General features: G+C 44.7%; 1 protein-coding gene across 1 annotated transcript in view; it reads left to right on the top strand.

Annotated features, from left to right (window-relative positions):
- Nucleotides 1-20,352, top strand: part of SNTG2 (syntrophin gamma 2) — a 1,272,125-nt gene that overhangs the window by 753,426 nt on the left and 498,347 nt on the right. Inside the window, exon 11 of the mRNA XM_086925639.1 lies at nt 19,998-20,127. Coding sequence (XP_086781765.1) covers nt 19,998-20,127 — 130 coding nt within the window. The remainder of the gene's footprint in view (nt 1-19,997; nt 20,128-20,352) is intronic.

The raw sequence follows: 20,352 nt of genomic DNA, 5'->3' as shown, positions 1-20,352 counted from the left end.
TTCTCACTCCATCATACCATTCTCAAATCTTGTGTCTGATTTCCACCCCTCCTCCAACATTTGAGCACCCGCAGCAGCTCAGCCAAAGTCCAAGAACCTATGGCCTTGGACCAACCTAGCCTCACCACAGCTTCAGTCTTCCCCTGAGTCACTCCATCATCTAATGCAGGACATCACCACAACAACAGAAAGACATCACCGATATGGAACTGGCAAGACCAGAGGACAACACAATGTTTTAAACAGAATTGCTATCTAAAAAACTGAGTAGTCCCCTGCATGATTTCAAATATTTACAATCAAACCCTATAGGAGGTGTTGAATTCATTCATTGTATTTGACAAGGAAATAACGGTAGTCACATGTTTCAATCCAACAATAGCAACCCAGGTGTGGCAGAACAAGGAACACTTCTCTAAATCAGGTAACGCCATAAGAAGGCCCAAGCCAGAGTTTTGCCACAACCCCCTACTGCCTGCACAGGGACCACTACCCCAGAGGCCAACACCAGCAAGTGGAGCAGTAAGGGGCACCCAGTAATCTGACACACCAGGAATGTCAATTCATACAAGGAATTTCTACCTTCAGTAACAGCAGAGTCACCGCTCAATGGCCTCAACGACAAGAGCGCCCCTGCCATGAACCTCTCCCATTGAGACTGTGTTCCTGGAATGTGAATGGTCTCTGCATCAAGGTAGGAGAGAATGACTTCACTGCTTATCTTCAACACTTTGATATCATGCTATTGCAGGAAACTTGGTTGTAAACCCTCGACACCACTAACTGGCCACAAACTAAACATGGTAGGAAGAGCTATAGGTGGACTCTCTCTGTACTTCACCATCCACCTCTGTGGACCCAAGAACTCATTAACCTGGGACTAACATGGGCCCAATGTGTCAACCTATCAGCTCCCCCCTATGCCACAATGATTTCAGTCTTTTAGTCCCCAATTTATATATCCACCTTGGCCACAAGAGTAAAGATGAACAAATAAAGTCCTTGATAATTGTACTTAAATCCCTTCAATTAACCTTTCAGCAAGCATGCCTGGCAGTGCCATGAGACTTTATTATGCATCAAATGCAAAATAAAACTCTACTAGCCCAAGAGTGCCAAACGCACCCATATCAAAAATTGCCAGCAGCATTCTCAAATTATACTAGGACCGACCAAGCCAGAAAATTGTGCATTGGTGCCCTAGAAAGCATTGGTCTTTACAAATTAAACAGCCACTTCCCCAGGACCAACTAGCAGCTTTCACCAGGCTGTCACACAAAGCAAATGCAATCTTGAACTATACATTGGTAGATGCAGAATTATTTCCAGTGGTCATTCATTATAGCATGACTGCTAGGGTTAAGAGCGATCACTTTCCCCAGCTGGTGGATCTATTGCCTTGCCCACCAAGGGCCCCTCATGCATGTGACCTGCTAACATTGCCCAGGGACTTTAACCTCTTTTGGTCAGGGCCTGCAGTAGAGATGACCATGGACTTGGTAAACGCCCACTTGTCCATAGAACAACTAAGCTCCACAAATCATAAAATGCCAGTACAATCCTGGGAGTCCCTGGTCACTGCTCTCATTTCCAGCTTTCCAATAAAATGTATCCCAAAGAACAAAAGCACTCGGATGGTGGCAGCTTGGTTTACTCCATCACTAATTTTGAAAAAAGGCAGATAAACAGGAAGATCTGAAAACTTCTTATATCAGAACCCCTAAGGTCTCCCTTAGATGCACATGGGGTGGGGTTCCTCTAGATATAAGACAAGTACTTATAACACATGTTTTTGTAAGTCCTGGTGCTGGAAAAATGGCCAAAGTCATCTTTCCATTGCAAATCCCCTGTTACATAGGTTAACATGGTAGAAAGTTATTGATTAATAACTCTTGATAGGAGAGGGCTAGAAATGCCATTCAAAGACTTCCCAGAATGTTATTATTAAATCCAACAATATCATAATGTGGAATTTCTCCTAAAGTGTACATACACAAAGTTATAAGACTGTTGTTTGTAAGTCCAAATCCAGCCTTTCCGTGGTCTGCCCTGATTGGTCGGAGTTAAGTTGATTAGCCAGGCTGCCTTGTGGAGGTGATAAAGAGCCCATGGGGTTAACCAGCTCTTCTGGCAGGCCGGTTTGCTGTTCCATAGGAATTCCAGGCCAGGGGGGGGGAGTTGTAAACTATGTTCTTCAAAGAGGAGAGCAGAGAACAGTGCCATTCATAACTCTGAACTTCTCACCTTAGGCAGATGGTAGGATTAAGGAAGGTATGAGCGGATGCAAGGGGGATAGTCAAAGTGAATTAGCCATCCTAGGGGTGTGTTTAGTCAGTTCTTACCTCCTTGCTGGAAAATCAGCCATTATTGATTTGATGCACTCTGGGACAAAACAATGTCACCCTCTAAAAGGTGTGGTCATATATTGGAGGAGTTACCCTGCTCCCATTGGTCAGAAGTGACCTCCTCTTTGACCCAGAGAACTCGGAAGAAGTATTTGAGAGGGGCAGAGCCCTCCTGATCTGCTGCTTGAAACTTACTGAAGCAAGACATAGCCAAGCTGAGAAGTTTTTTCTAAGACCTGACCTCTGAACTATCTGAAACTACAGCCCTGTGGATTATTTTGATGAAAAAGAACTAAAGAATGACTCCCTGAAAGCTACAGGTTAAAAGAGCTCATCTGGAACATCACCACCTAAATCAGCACCTTGGAGAACTACCAGTGGATTTTTAAGGGTTTTGTACCAGTGGATTGTGGGAACTGAAGTCCTCAATTTTCAAGGTCCATCTTGGAGCTTCCAGACCCTTGGAGTGTATTTGAGACACTTAGGGACCTTTAGAGGAACTTCAGCAAGAAGTTCAAGAAGTTTGGAGAACTTTGAAAAAAAGCTCCATAGAGGGATTGACTCAACCTGGCTAGCCAAGCCGCCTGCCTTCAACCACGAGCCGGCCAAGCCAACCAGGTTTGTCCCGCTAAAAGTTCCATCCCTCCAACTTCCAGAGATTGACTGGGACTAGCAGAAATCTTAAGCCGAAGACCCCTCACCGCATCCGGCTACATGAGTAGCATTGAGAGACCCCGCAAGAAAAAAGCTCCAGAAAAATTTCTATGTCCGCTTGTAGAAAAGGTGACTTCCATTGCGTGCCCGCTTGGATTCCTGGGTTGCCCCGCTGAAGCAATCTTGAAAAAGTTTCTAAGTCCGCTCCAGGGAAGTTGACCGGGAGCTCCTCACAAGTCAATCCGTTGAACACTCACCGAATCTGGACTGGCTGGGAGATTCGACGGGCCTCGCAGAGAAAAGCTCCGGAAAAGTTTCTAAATGTGAAGGTAGAAACTGAGACCAGGACCTGCCACAAGCTGTAGCCACCCAGGGCTCCATCCCGATCGGCCTTAAACTTTGACTTTGCCCCGGTCTATCGTGAGCATGTATCAAAATATGGTGCTATATTCTTCTAAGTGCTATATTTTAATAAATCTTTGAAAATTCATATACCGGTTCCCTACATACGATTTTTGTTGACGGTGTGTCATTTTAAAGATAAAATATTGCCCATTTTTATAAATTGGTGTTGGATTTTTATTATGTGTTGTGTCTTAATTATTCACTGAATTGGTGTTTTAAATGCTTTACATACCTGTCTTTGAATATTAAACACACTGCACCAGAGCACACTCAATCATTATATCTATAATCCAATAAAAACCTATTTCACATGATAGAGAATTGTGAGAAGAACTCACTCCTGGTAAAGTTTCCAATAAGTCCTTGATCCAATATCAGACTTAATAAGTACTCCAGACACACTCCCAAATCAGGTCTTGTGAATCTTATTTCCAAAAAATGAATGAAGACACAGCAGCAGCCGAACAGCGTTTTGCCCGCAGAGTTTTTCAAGGCTTGAAGATAAGTTTCTTATTAAAGATTGTGGTTGTCACTGGCGAACAAGATTTAGTACATTGAAGTTGAGATTTCTAAACACTCAACGTATTTGAATCCCCATATTCGAGCAACAGTGTAAATACGATAGCGGTGCTCCGAGGAGAAGTAAACCGCCGGGGCTGTGGAAAATGCCGCACAGCCCAGGAAAAATATTAATAGTGCCACACAGACCTTGATACGTTCAGAAGCCTCTATTATGGCAGGCTCGTTTCCTCTAACCGATTCCGTGTTGAGCCTGTCTGCTCGCAGCACGTTACCAAGGGTTGAGCATAGAAATAATTTTCTAAGACCTATGCTGAGTCCTACCATGTGTTAGTGGCCTTATTACCAGTGGCAGACCTACATTTGCCCCAACCAATAACCCGATTTCCAACACCAGAAATGCGTCAGATTCCTACGGCATAAGAGAGGTGCAATAAGAAGGTATACCTTTTTTTCTCCTCATTTTTCTTAGGTCTATGTCTACTGTGTACATTGTGCAGCACAAATAGAAAGAAGAAAACGCCTCTTGTGATTGTTTTTGTGCAGGAAGGTATTCCTTCCTGCACAAAAACAATCACCCCTACATTGCAAACACCCTTCATCATGGTGCAAGGGTGTCTGCATTGTCACATGGTAGCCCATTGTGCAATAGCACAGAGGAAAAGGACAGGAACGTGCTGTATCTTGTAGATACAGAGCATTCTTGCCCTTTTCTTTGAAGACTGATGATAGGGCTTCGCTCCAGACCTCCACGTCATTTTGTTCAAGATTGGTGGAATGCCTTTTGGACCTGGTGCACCTGAGGATCTGCCTCTGGCTTTTCTCTCCTTATGTCAGTTGGCGTTGAGCCATAGTGTTCTTCTTTGATGGAGGATGAGGTACTTGAGCCTTCCGCCGGGCCGCCTCCAGGTGATGTTTTTCACTTCCTTGTGGATTAGGCTGCTTGACTTTGATAGTTCTATACCCTGTCATTGCCCTGCTGGTGTTTTGTTGTCTGCCTCGCTTTTATTTCCAGTTATGTTGTTAAAATGGTTGAGGAGGTATCCAGCCCAGACTTCTTTTGTTATATTGAAGTATATTCCTGGGTGGAGTCTGGCCTGTTCCATCAAAGTCTGGTTAAGAGTGGTGGCCTCGTCAATCTATGTTGGAAGCATAAGGCAGGGCAGCCCCACAAGGTGCACTGGCTGCATGTGTTGGTCATAGATGAGGAGGCAGTCCAATCACAAAACTCATAGCTAATAGTTCTATAGCAGGCCATACGTAACCTAAACCTACACAATGCTTGAAACTGAAGTCAGGACTTTACTGCCTTTACAAAAATTAATAACAAGGCCTCAAACCAACAATCTCAGATTATTGACTAGGCCGATCTTGCTCAGAAATGGCATGTGTGAGCCGTCTTGCATTCTTATACTTCTTGGACCCCACAAACGCATCTCATGACCCACATCACAGCGCCTATTTAACGCTCACTGGTACTATTTCAACTGGGCTTTTTACCATCAAAGGACTTTTTCCTCTACTGTAAGCAGTCTTGGCCAGATAGCCACAGCCATCAATGGGCCATAGAAAAGAAAGCTTTGCTTTTTGTGTGTGTGTCTTGCCCTCTTACCTTTAAGGTGGAAATTGCTTCGTTGTGCTTGAAGGGCTCTTCAGATCAGGTCTTGCTGCCCTGCAGCTATGAAACTATTGAACGATCACAGCACAGTTATCACGTAAGGCTACTAGGTTTCTTCTACATGTAGAAAGGATGACCATACAGCAAGCACAGACTCCTTAAACTAAAACTGATGAATGACTCAAAGATGACAGCAGCCTCGGCCTCATTATGGGCAAGCCAAAATGGAAATTTCAAAGCTAATTTTTATATAATCAACTGATTTTAACCTGATCCGCTGCTTCCCACTTCTGGTCCATGCTTAATGTTTTAAAAAGACATTTTATTTATTTGAAATTTTTTATAAAGCGTGTACATGACCAAAACAGGCATGGGAACGCTGTACAACAGAAAGTACGTTAGCATGAGGTAGCAGCATGAGTACAGTAAAATATAGAACATAAGAAGTACCTGAAACCTAAAATGGTCATGGGAGAGCACGAGGAAGGTTAATTAAAAAAAATAAGGTGATCCACAGGTATCGGCCCAACTAGTAGGCGCTGTAAAGTTCCAGCTGAACTGTATATCAAAAGGACAACCAAACACATTTTGAACACAGATAAAAAGACTCTCAAACAGGGAATGGATGTAAATAGAGAATGGCATTGGGGCTAATGCTGATGAAGGTCATTCAAGAGTAGCCATTTGAGATTTTTTTAATGAAACAGTTGATGAGTTGGATCTGATCCCAGGAGGAAGGGCATTCCAAATTCTTGGAGCGAACCTGGAGAAGGCACAGTTGTAAGTTCATCTCTTGTTGCATTTGGAAGGTTTCAATAATAGAGTATTAGAGCTTCATCAGTACTGACTAGAGCCGGATAGTTCTAGTTTTTTTACCAGTTAAACGGAGGTGTTGTAGTAAATAGCTTTGAGCGTCAGGCAGGCTATCTTGAAACGGATCCTTGCTTCAATGGAAAGTCAGTTAAAATTGAAATAAGTAAGGTGTGATATGGTCATGTTTTCTGTAGCCTGTAATTAGTCTGGCAGAAGCGTTCAGAATGGCTTTAAGTGGAGCTAAACTATCTTTAGGTAGCCCAGCTGCGGGCTCCAAACCATATTCCAATTGTGTGATAACTAGGCATTGGACTGCTGGCTGGATGTCCTCAGTAGGTAAGAAAGGCTTGATTTTCCTGAGTGTTGAGCTGATGATTGGCACTCACAATAGTGGCACTGATGTGCACTTGCATATTTAGGTATTTGTCCAGGGTAACTGTAGTGATCACACTGAGGCAGGTGAGTGTGGAAACACTTGGTTTAATATCTGTTCATCCCCACAGCTTCCAGTGATACAATAAACTGTCCCTCAGTATTTATAGATACACATTCCATCACCATGACAGTGACATCATAAGAAAAGGAACTAGTTACAAGGAAAGACTAGAACGATTACTTCAACATCTCCATTGTCTCCCTAATGAAGAAAAGCATTGGAAAGAAAAAAATGTATAAAAAAAACAAAGTAGAGAGGGTACCCAAACATGGAAAGAAAAAGGTTAAACTGGAATAAACAATGATGCACAGAAAATGGCCACAACAATAAAGCATTGCATAGTAATACAGAATACAAAGCAATACCAAACCAAACCAAAAGCAAAGGTCTAAGTGCTTGGGCAGAGTTATTCTCCTGCTACTCCTGTGAGGAGAAACATACTCAAGAGCTAAATTGTGAGGTCGCAAAGACAATGAAACACTACTTCTTTGAAATGGCTGGGAACTGTTCTTCTACGTTTAGAACTTGACCAGTCTCCCACTTTGACACCTGAAACAAACTCATCCAGGACGGTGTCAAAAGAATTACCACATGCTTCGCCACCAGAGATAGAAACATCTTAGAAAGTAGACCCCATCTCTTCATCCAAGCAGGGCACATGTGGAAAGTGGCAATCCTTCCAAAAAGAAATTCAAAAGGAGAGGATCCAGTCACAGAATAAGGAGTGGTGTGGTGTGCCCACAACATGCTTTGAACAGCTTCTTTAATCTCAATTGTGCAAGAATCAGCCCACTTCACACACTATACCCAAATTCGGTTTGTGCGCTCAATGAAACCATTAGCCTGTGGATGATATAGAGCGACACAGCGGTGCAGAATACCAGATTGTGATAAAAAATGTCATCCATGGGTAATTAGGCTAATCCACACTCCGGACAGGAGGCTTAACATTCTTAATAACTTTATCACTTGTAGAACAAGTAACACATTCCCCAACAACATCATTCATTTGATGATCAATGAAAGGTCACCAGTACACACTGCAAATCTTCCTTTTAGTATTCGTTTGTCCCAGATGACCTTCATGCCCAAAGCCAATGATACAGGATCTCAGGGCGAGAGGTGGAACACATTTATCCCCATGCAAGATCATCTCACCACCCAAAAGTAAGCTCATCCGCAATTTTAAAGAAAGGTTGTAAGTCACCGTCCAGGTTTTTCTTTGCAGGCAAACCTGAAACAATATGACTACTAACCTTCCTGAGAACAGAATCAGATTCCATGGCACTAAACCACTCCTGTTCTGTAAAGCACCCAACCACACAAGCATCTAACACAGCAATCAAACATTCTTCATCCGCATCTTCATCTGGAAGGTCACATTCATCTAAAGGCAAAGGTGATTGTGAAAGAAAATCTGCCCTCGTTTTCATTCCACCCGATATGTGAGCCACCTCAAAATTTTACTGAAGTAACTTGGAACTTAGTCTCACAATTTGAGGAGTATGATCTTTAACAATATTCACATTGAGAATGGGAATGAGAGGTTTGTGATCTGTAAGCAATTTAAAAGTCTTACCCCACAAAAAACACTTAAACCTCTCTACGGCCCAGCAGCACACCAACAACTCCTTCTCGATGACAGAATAATTTTTCTCACAAGGTCGTAAAGTACGAGAGGCAAAACCAACAGTATACTCATTCCCATTCTTGAACTGAGTAACCATGCCACTCAAACCATCCATACTCTCATCTACAGATACCACACGCTGCACATGAGGGTTCAAAGGAGTAAGAATATAGCCGGAAACAAGTTCTTGTTTTATACACACAAACTTATCCTGGCACGATTGATCCCATTCAAACATAGCCTTTCTCTTCAACAAAGCTCTTAGATGCACTGTTCTAACAGCAAAAGTAGAAATTAATTTAGTATAAATATCACACACACCCAAAAACAAGGAAATTTGTTCCTTGTTGATGGGACAAGGAGCATTCACAATGACTTCAATTAGACAATCTCTTAGTTGGATACAGTCAACAGAGATACAATGTCCCAAATATTCAACACCAAATACACACTTACGTCTGTTGTCCACAATAACTTTTCCTTCTAACCTGCCCAAAACCTTCCAAAGATTTCTGTCATGCATCTCTCTAGAATCACTTGCAGCCAGAATGTCATCTTGGAAAACTACTGTATCCTTCACATCTTCCAGGAACTTTCTCCATTACACGCTGAAAAACTGAGGCTGCTGACGCCAACCCAAAAGGCATCTTTTAAAACTGGAAAGTCCCTACCGGAGAGCCAAAAGCGTTAAGATGTTTGCATAAAGGATCCAACTCCACCTCGAGATAAGCTGATGCAAGATAAATTTTAGAAAAAACTTTGCACCAGAAAACTTGAAAGGATGTCATCAATGCGGGGAAGAGGGTGAGAGTCAACCCAAATCTCCTTGTTCAGACTGTGCAAGTCAATACAAACTCTCAATTTTCCATACTTCTTGCGTGCAACCACCAAAGGAGACAACCAAAGAGAAGATTCAATGGGTTCATTAATTGGTTCATCACCAACACTTGTTCCTTCGTTCCAGGCATAAGCGTCATTCCAAACAGACCCTGGTTGTACCATCCCAAAATACTGAGACCCTTTCTCGCAACATAAATCTTCCCCCGAATTGACCTATTTTTAAATGTAAGAGTAGTCTTAAAAAACACTCAATTCAATGTTCCTGCCTTCATAGGAAACAGGACTCCTGTCTGGTGGTTGAAGCAGGTTGTCAGCCCATTTATACGCAAACAATTCTTCAGTGACTAATGTCACGGGTCTACCAGAATCGACCAGTAGTTGAACACACTGACCATCCACAATAACATTCACCACAGGATCAATACACTCTTCTGAATCATCTTTGACTACCACTTTAACCTCAGTCAAAGAACTTACATCTTTACTCACAGAGTCATTTTTAACCTCCTTGGAGTAGACAACGTTAATATTCCCTCTGGCTCCACACATTTTAGCAAAATGTCCTTGCTTACCACACTTCCTACAAGAGGCATTCTTAGCAGGACAAATGCGAGAATTCAGAAAATGGGAAGGGAAACCACACTTGGAACATACCTTCTTATTTGATGAGAATTTCTTTTCATATCTAACTGTGTGATTAACCCCCTTGGGTTGAACAGAAGACTTATCTTTTTCCACTTGTAGCTTCGAGCCTTGATCTTTGGGCTCAGACACAGCACCCACAACATTTTTCTCTGGTTTACTCTCTCTTGAAGCCTTTTGAGACAATTTAATACTTTTTACTATGGTGATACAGGTAGATTCATCAAAGACCCGTTTTGCGATTCTTTAATAGCGATTCATAAGGAATCGCTATTACAGACTCGCAAAACGGGATTCATGTAGGAATCGCAAAATAAATTGCGATTCCTACACATTCCTTATTTGCGATTAGCAAATTGCTAGTCGCAAATAAGGAATAACTCCCCATTCATTCCTATGGGCCTAAAGCCCATAGGAACGAATGGGGAGTATTCCTTATTTGCGATTAGCAATTAGCTAACCGCAAATAAGATAGCGATTTCAAGGGTGCCAGGGGTGTCCAAAGGACACCCTGTAGCACCCCTGAAATGCAAATTTAAACAGGTGTTGCGCACACACGTGTCCAAAGGACATGTGTGTGTGTGTAACATGCAACAGAAAAAATGCACTAAAGTGCTTTTTACTATTTTTTCGCTATTTACCACAAAGTCAGACTTCGTGGTAAATAGCGACCAAATAATGCGAATTTGCAATTTCCAATTGGTTAATGAATTGCATTTAAGGAATCTCTAATAGAGATTCCTTAAATCCAATTCCTCGCAAATATGCGATTTCGCAAATAGCGGTTTTTGCATTTGGGATGATGAATCCCAAATGCAAAAATTGCACTCGCAAAGGGCCAGATTCTCAGAATCTGGCCCTTTGCAAGCGCTATTTAGCTTCATGAATCGGGCTGATAGTTTCTTGCAAAAACTGGCTTTTTAGAGTCAAAGGCTTTTCTTGAACTTTTTTGTCCCTGCAGTGACCAACAATCTCATCTCCTATTAGCTGAGATGTAAAGTGTTCAAATTCACATTCAGAGGCCAAAATGCACAAAGCCACAACATAAGACACAAGACTCACATTGGTGTCTTGTTCTCCAGTAAAAAATGTATGCCTAGTTACTACCAAACTGCCTTCAAAATCAAACTGTTTATCCAACATCTTAACACTCAATCAAACTCATTTAAGTCATCCTCTCCATCGACCGGATCAAGAGGCAAATGTTCAAGAACAGCCTGACCCTCAAAACCCAAATTGTGCTCTAGAATAAATCTTTTACGTTCAGCACTAAACCATGGCATCTATATATTTTACAAATGCCCTGTACCACACCTCCCACCTAACAGTTGGATCACCTGGAAGCTTTAAATAGGGAGGAGGATGTTAAATGCTTTGCATCTTAAATTAACATCAACCTGTGGAAAAAAACAGTTAACATGCACAGCAAGAATAGAAAACAGTTAAATGTACTCACACAACAGAATTTCCCACTGTACCACTTAGCACTGCTCCCCTGGAAGAAGGGACAACAAAACAAGCAGGCTATACAACATACACATGTGTCATCAAAAAGAGAACTAATGTGCAGAAAAAAATGAGTAATTTTGCAATGTGCTTGACTGTCCAAACTGACACACTTAGATATCCCAAAAAGATGAGAAATCTTGCCCAACTTATCAAACACAATGGAGAAATAAACTCTCTTGAGATCGTTGGTTGAGGGAGACAATTTTCGTGGCAGTACATTTATATTGCAATACAGTGCAGGAAAACATAGTGTAAATTCTTCCCAAGCTGTGACCACTTTGGCGTAGCCAAGGAAACAAAGCATGTGCATGCACAATGAAAAGAAGCGTCATCACGAGCCACAACAGATGATTGCAGCAGCATATCGAAGGAAACAACGTCAAAACAAGGAAAAGGCTTGGCATTCGTGGGGCACTACCAGGCCCTATACAAGTCACAGCTGAGGGTCTCAACGGCCACCATTGAGGGCTTCCTTGCTGACATCCAACTGCCTTCTCTGACGAACGCGCAGCAGGAGGACTTGGGGGGTCCATTCACTCAAGAGGAATTGTGAGAAGCCATCTTCGCAATGTCCAACGGCAAGTCTCCCGGCCCTGATGGCCTGCCTGCCGAGTTCTTCAAGGCCTGCTCGGACGTACTGGTCCCGGAGATGCTCAAGCTATATACACATGCGATCGAGGACTCGGCGCTCCCAAACTCACTAAACGAGGCGAACCTGGTTTCGCTGTTGAAGCCAGGTAGGGATGGCACATGCATGGGGTCCTACAGGCCTCTAGCCATGCTGAACACGGACTACAAAGTGTTCACCTCCCTGCTGGCCCGCCGCCTGACCCTGGAGGTCCCGGCACTGGTACATACAGACCAGAACGGGTTCATGCCGGCAAGGAGCACTTCCCGAAACTTGAGACGTCTCTTTCGAGTCCAGGAAGCGGCCACAATACACTGGCCGAGGTCGGGCTGCCTCGTCTTAGACCTGGAGAAGGCCTTCGACTCGGTGGAGTGGCCGTACTTAGGAGCGGTGCTAGACAAACTCGGCGTCGGGGATGCCTTCATGGACATGGTCGGGCTGCTATACCAGCGACCTAACGTCCGCATACGGACGGGCAGGCTGCTGTCGGAGACGGTGCGGGTGCGCAGGGGTACCAGACAAGGCTGCCCCCTGTCGCCCCTTCTCTTCTCCCTGGCAATCGAACCCCTGGCGGCTCTACTGAGGGACAAGGGAGTGGAATGGGGGATCCCGCTGGCTGACGGGGTGCACACGGTCTCGCTATACGCGGATGACCTATTACTCTATGTGCGAGACCTCACGACGGTGCCTGCAACACTGTCGGACATATTCCGGACCTTTGAAGGGGTGTTGGGCCTCAGAGTCAATTGGACTAAGTCCGGAGTATACGCCTTCAGCCCGGACCTGGAGGAATGCGAGGTGCACCTTGGTGGCGCCCGGCTTACCTGGTACCCGACTACGTTCAAGTACCTCGGGCTGCACATTTACCGAGACCCGCAGAATATACTGGAAGGCAACCTGGTGCGCGCCGTGTCCTCGCTGAGGGCCCAGATGAACTTCTGGAAGACCTTGCCATTGAATGTGCCTAGCCGGATCGCTCTGTCCAAAATGATTGCGCTACCGAGACTACTCTACCACTTTGCAAACGTCCCACTGTATGTCCCCACAAGGATCTTCCGCGAACTGGAGGCGATGCTCCGAGGCCTGATCTGGAACACGGGGCGCCCACGAGTAGCCCTGGCGAAGCTGTACTCCCCGACGGCGGAGGGGGGGCTGGCGGTCCCCAATATGGAGTTGTACTACCTGGCAGCACAGCTGCAATGGGTCACATACTGGCTTAGCGACTCACACCTCGACGACACCGCCAACGCGGACTACCAATGGACGCACCCGCAGGTGTGTGCCCTGTTTCACCCACTGACCAAAGGACCTCGCCCCCTGCCCCTGCACATGGCCGTAGCCCGCAAATGTTTCCTTCGCTGCCTAAAGCTGACAAAGAACGTCAAGCCGTATGCCCCCGCCCTTCCCCTGCTGGGCACCCCCCGGAGGAATGGGATGGTGTCGCCACGCAGCATGGAACCCTGGGTTGCCGCCGGAGTGGAGACAATGGGAGACCTCTACACGGACGGGGGCCTGCTTCCTTTTGCGGAACTATCGGAGAGCACTGGCCTGCCAGCAGGGCAATTCCTGCTCCACGCGTCAGTGGTGAGGGCGTACACGGAGTCCTGGGGGGACATCCAGGAGGAGCCACCACTCCATCACTTGATCCAGTACCTACATGTTATGGGCAGAGGATCCCACATTACACACTGGCTGGCACAGGCGCTCCTCATGCACACTCAGAGGTCCACACAACCGATTAGGGACAAGTGGGCGACCCACCGGGGGAGGGAATGGACAGACAAAGAATGGAAACTGGTCCTAGCCAGCCCTGTGAACGTCCCACGTAACTCCCGATTCCGCACTATTCAACTGTATATACTGCATCAGGCATACCTGTCGCCAGACAGAATAAATAAGTACTTCACGACAGACACAGCAGCCTGCCCCAGGTGCGACCTGCTGGATGCCGACATCCTGCACATGCTTTGGAGCTGCCCGACTCTGTCCACATACTGGGGGGAGGTGACATCGCTCCTGACGCACAGCACAGGCCCGGGGCTACCTAACACGTGGGAGGCATGCATTCTTGGGCTATACAAGAGGACTAAACAAAATAAAACACTAGCCCGGTTCTGGGACCTAGGCCTTATCACGGCCAAGCGCCTGCTCACCAGGCACTGGAAAAGTAGAGAACCACCAACCCCCGCACACTGGTACACATCCTTTATCAACTGGGCCAGAGCAGAGGGCACGGCACTGCGAGGTGAGGAGATTGCGGGTTTGAGGCAGTTCCCGATCGCACACGTCTGGGATGATATCCTGGGGTCCCTGCGGGGGGAGGGCGAGGCCAGAGGGCTCACGCAGAGACAGCTGAGAAGGGTAGGCGCCCCGCGAGCGGCGACACTATAGACAGGGCTACACGCCACGATAGCCCCCCCCCCCCTCCATGTGAGCAGCGCCGACCCCCCCGACACACAAGCCACGACCAACAATCGGCCGCACACACGAGGGCCCTCCACTACATAATAGCTCGAACACTGATCCTAGCAACTTTGCCTTGACCCAGCCCCCACGAGTACACTTCCCCCCCCCATATCCGACCCCCCCACGCAACCCCAAGTTAAGGGTTTCACACTCCTGTTCTTATCAGCCGCGTGAACACCCACCATCACACAGCGGCGGTCAAGTGCCACTGCCTGGACACTCGTCAGGGAACACGGGAGCGGGTGACACCCACCGACAGTGCAACAGGGGCGACACATATGTCTGCCACTCGCGCCGTACACTGAACCGACAGATGGGGGGTTACCACCGCTCACCAAACCTGTTCCACACTAGCTTTATAGCTACACACATGAGCGAGCCATAGACCCCACATTTCATTGATGCGCCACCAGCGCATGCCTAACACGTTGATGGGACGTTGGTGCCGTGCGCACCGATGGTACGTGGCGCGGCACTGGCATCACAGACACGCTGGGACATACTGATATGATCATCCCTGTTTTATGTTGAAGAGTTACTGGTTGAATTATAGAAAAATGTAAAATGAGACGTCAATTATAGAAATGATCGTGTGCGAAATGCGAAGAGTATACATAATCCGCCAGTGACGAGGCACGCCGGACTACGAGCGAGACGATGCATAATGCCCTCCCCTGTAACCCTATGTCCCTACCATACACGGATTTCTTGCAGCCGGCCCGCAGGGTTGTAGGCTCTGCTATATGTACTGCACTTTTTTTCTCACAATAATAAACGTCTTCAAAAAAAAAAAAAAAAAAAAAAAACAAGGAAAAGGCTTGTAAGCGTCCAAGAAAATTGTGCATGCAAGTGCGTCAGCAAGGAGGAAGGTTGCTAAGGAAACACAACGATGCGTCCTTCCCATGACATGATGACGATACATAGTTATTGTAGTTTCCAATATTTCTACAGAACCTTTACTTCAGTAACGGCTAAAGATCTAGCAGAGTCAACCATGAGGGATGCAATTGAGCACGGAAAGTTGTTTGATCCAGACTTGAGTAGGTGCGCAGTGGTTACAAGGGCAAACAGGAGGAATTCTGTTATGAGGGTATGTAACAACAGATGATTATGCGTTAGCCATTGTTAAGTTTTTAGAAGCGCACCATTAAGATTTTTTATGTCATCTGGAGAGGAAATCTTCAAATACAATTGAGTGTCATCAGCATACATATGGTATTCAATCCTGGAGTAGTTCCGAATATCAGAGAGAGGCTCCATGAAAAGGTTGAAGAGCTGGGGCAAGAGTGCGGAACTGTGAGGCACTCCAATAGTGACTGAGGTACTAGCATCAAGTGATTGGTTAACTTTGATTCTTTGGGTATGGTTACGTAGGAAAGAGGCAAACTGATGTAAGACAGGGCTAGATAACCCCATCCTATGTTGAAGAAGAGCAATCAAGTTATCATGTCTGATGGTGTCAAATGCAGGGAACAAGTCAAGAAGTATCAGACAAGGAACATTTCGGTCAAGGGAGCACAGAGACAGCAAGTTATGAGCGGCACTTTGTAGATCTAGTTCAATATTCCTTTACCTTTCTGAGAAGTAAGCTGAGAAGTTCTCCTCACTGGGCCAGGAGCCCTGAGAGTTGAGATAAGATCAGTAGAGTGGTTAGTCTGTTGTATGATGATTTCAAACAATTTATTGTGTTGGTTTTTAGCACTGTCAAGCTGAGTCCTGAAATTATCTGTTTTAGCACTGCAAATATGCTTGTTGCAGGCACTTCTGATCCGCCTTAACAGCTTGAGACTAGTAGTTGAGGGAGAATTTCTCCATCATCTCTCAGAAAGCCTAACTTTGCAACATTCCTCATTAAGGGAACCATTGAACCAGGGTTTTTATTATTTGCTCAGTATCTTTTTGAGTTTCTTCAGAGCAATAGAGTTGAAAATACTTGACATAGAGGTGATGTAATGATCCGTCAGCTCATCCACGTTCGTCATGTTAGGGGGAGGGTCAAGAAGATTCTTGCTCAAGCTAGTTAGCTCATGGATGTTGATGCCTCTCAGATTGTGAACCAGCTGTTTGGTTTTATGTGGTTGACTTTGTCTGAGCAAGACCTTTTCCAAGATGTTAAAGGAGATTTGGAGACACAGACAATCTTGCCATTGTTCCAGATTTCGGAGACTAGGTGTTCACAGGAGGACCTCAGAGTATGTTGGGCCTGTTTCAGCACAAGGATACAGCAAAGGATGCAGGCAATGCCCCCACCAGATTTAACACGTCTATCACATCTGATAATGTCATAATAGGAGGGATTAAGATGTCGAGCATTGGGGAGGAGGAGTCATTGAACCAAGTTGCGCCTTGATGCCCTTGGGCTAAGTTGCACGGTAAAAATCTCCCTTCATTCATTCATTCAAGTTGCAGTAGGGATCAGGAGGTCCAGTTCTTGCGAGAGTATGAGTTCAGAGATATCTGCTACTTGTTTCACTGCAGAGTTGGTAGTTGCATCTACCAGGTGAGACGTGTTGATCTGAAGTAGGTTATCCTTATTCACGGATCCAATGGTAACACTTTACCAGAGTCAGAGGAGTTAGTTGATATGTTGATTGTTGAGTCTGAGGAGACATGCAAAGAGCCATTGTATGACTGCAACAGTGTGAGTGTATCATCAACTAACATCTGAGGCAAGAACCTACGGGGCCTGGACTGGTGGTTAGGAAGAGGCCAAGTGGGCCAGCATGGGTCGAGAGGGTTAGCTAGAGAAGACCTTACCTCCCTGCATCATTTAATACTTGCTAGAAGAGTAGGTAGATCAGCCCAAAAGGAGGGATAGAGTTCTTAAAACTTCTAGATCTTCAATGAGCAGTGTAGGAGGGCCTGCTCGAGGTCAGCCAATTTCCCCTCAAGCAAATGGAGGTTATCATAACCAAAGACAGGCCCAGAATAAGATAAAGGATGGGGCCTCTTACCCTCATAGAGATTGCAGGGTGAGACAGACACCCGCTTGAGTTCAGTTACATTATCCACTGAGGGGGGATTATTAGCATAGAGGCCATCCAGGTTCCTTGTAGGTGGTTGACGAGATACACTTTGAGGCTGAAAGGTGGTGATCACTTTGACTTTATCCTGTGAAGTGGTGGAGAGAATGGATAGGCGAAAGGTAGTAGAAGATTAAAAGGTAAGGTACTGGGGTACACAATTGGGTGCAGAGTAGGAAAAGCATTAGGATTGAAGTCACAGGCACTTGGAGATCTAAAATACAAGTATCAGGGTTGGGATTGTGAGTATGACACTAATTAACCATGTTGGGGGATGTATCAGACAGGTTCATAGCGAGTGAAGGGGCGGTGGAAGGGGAGGAAACAAAATGGGAGGGAGCAAGAGGTTCCGCAAAAGTGGTGAGATTAAAATGACCTTGACTGGAAGGATTAGGGTTACTAAGTGTATTTTTAATTCTAATAAAAATACTATCAAAGCGATTAGGATTCAGGTCAAGGGCTTGAATAATGATGTTGCCATTATTTTCATAATTTATCAAATGCTAATCTTAATAATTCTTGTTAATAGTGTAGTGATTTTAATGAATTTGCAATAAACAATTACTTACTTACTATGAATTTATTCACTTCACCACAAACAACCATTACACATATTCCACATTAATAATCAGACTGTGTCTCTTTTTTTCCCTCTAGCATTGCACTGGAGGCAATGGTGACAGGCCATTGCATTTAGCCATTCCCTTTGCCCACTCTCTTGATCATAGAACCTGTTTTGAATGATTTATTTACAGTCATGCACAATGGTCATGCGTGCTGACTCCACACCGATCCCAGTACCCCTAGAGCCTACCATGCACAATTTGTGGGTGTAGCCTATGCCCACGCTATACGCCCCCTGTCCTAGCCACAGTGTGCGGCCAATGATGGTTACGCAGAGAGGTTATTGTGTACGACTTTCAATTGGAGTGATATTAAGATTGTGATGTAAAAACTAAATAACACCAAAGTTCGCCAGATGTGGTAATGCATTTGCATGGTCAGAAACTCTTGATGTCATCTGATAAACCAGCAAATCTGATAATTTGTTGGAAATCAGAAAGAGGTTTGCACACAAACAAGGTTACAGAAAGTTGTGACATAATAAAGATTATTTTGAATTAATGTAATACTATGGATACAAATGTTTAATGAAATTGTTCTTTCAACACATACCCCAATGTTATTGTGGGGGCTCTTAATTGTAATTTCTATTGCTAAGAACACTATTCAGGACGGTATTTCACAAATTTCACCATTTTAAGCATTTAAAGATTTATACATTATCTATCATGAGTATCCATTACTTATCACAAATTCAGACCAAAAAGATTTCTTCTTGAAAAGTATGAATTGTAACATGTTGGTTCCATTCGATTATGCCTTTTCGATTTGGCTATTTTTTTACAGTTTGCACAATATGAGACTCGTTTATGTCACATTTGTCACATGTGGAGCACTATGAAGTGTTACTATTTAATAGATTAGTATGTGATTCTTCTTTAAAACAATGTCTCCGAGTGCATCCAGGTTGACATATTTTAAAAATAGTTTTAATTGTCTTATTTCCATTTACAAACATGTATAAATAATCCTAAGTAGCGAAGCACCAAGGGGCAGATTTATGACGGACTTGCGCCACGTTTACGCCGCCGTTGCGTGACGCAACTGCGCGGAAACGTGGCGCATCCCTGCGACCTATTTACAATGTGACGCATCTAGGCAGATGCGTCACGTTGTAAAGCCCTGCGCCACATGAAACCTGCGTCAGGTTTCATGTGGGCGTTCTGTCGCAGGGTGGGCGTTCCCTCTTAGGAAAGCCCCGTAAAACTGACGCAGTGAAATCTACAAGATTTCACTGAGTCAGTTTTACGAGGCTGCTGCGTCAAAGCCATAAGCCTGCTTGAAGCAGGAGTAAGGAGTGACGCACCACGTTATGTATGGGTGGCCTCTGTACATTGCAGGAGTTGCGTCGCACTTGCGACGCTACTCCAGCAATGCGCCGCCCGTACACCACAAGATGCGTCACGCATCTGCCCTTCCTTGCACCATGGTGCGCCGCATTGTAAATGCGGCGCATCTGTGGTGCCGCACGGAGGGAATTGCGTGACGCATCAGTTCTGGCGCATCCCTCCTGATTTGCAGAGATGCGCCAGAACTCATAAATCTGCCCCCAAGTAGGTAAGCACAGCGCTATCAAAAGCAACTGTTCACTTTTAACCGTGGGGCTCTGGGTCTCGGTATTTAATGAAAATGTGTTGAAAGTGATAAGTAAAACCCATTTGCAATGTGAATGAATCATACAAAAGTGTAATGCATCCTACTTGTTTTGTTAGCTTTTATTTCCCCTATGAAGTCAACAAATATAGGTCTGGGAAAGGTTTTAATTGATGCGCAAAGGTTTGAAAAGCAGAGCAGACTCACAGCTACTGACATCTTTTCTCCTGGTGTATTGTGTTCTTGTTGCAGACCAAATTCATTCGAAATGTTGGCTGTTGATGGAGTTAGCTCTGGGATTCTTCAGTTTTATACAGCCCAGGAGAGTGCTGAATGGCTGAGAGCATTATCAACTAACATCAGTGATTTGACACTTGAAAATGTACGTCCTTTTTCTTCTACTCTTTGCTAAGATTTCAAATGTTATGATTTTTTTAAAGTCTTATACGGTAAGCTTCAGGACTTAGGACATACCCTCTAATAGTGTTATAAATAATCAGTGGATGAATGTGTAAAAATGTGGAATTTTATTGATTTTTTAATTAATATTATTTAATTATTGTACTTGAGTTTTTTTTTTTATTTATAGAGGACACTATGCAATGAA

The sequence above is a fragment of the Lissotriton vulgaris genome, chromosome 6, assembly GCF_964263255.1.
Source record: "Lissotriton vulgaris chromosome 6, aLisVul1.2, whole genome shotgun sequence".
NCBI classification, from domain to species: domain Eukaryota; kingdom Metazoa; phylum Chordata; class Amphibia; order Caudata; family Salamandridae; genus Lissotriton; species Lissotriton vulgaris.
This window is presented reverse-complemented; position numbering and strand designations above follow the sequence as displayed.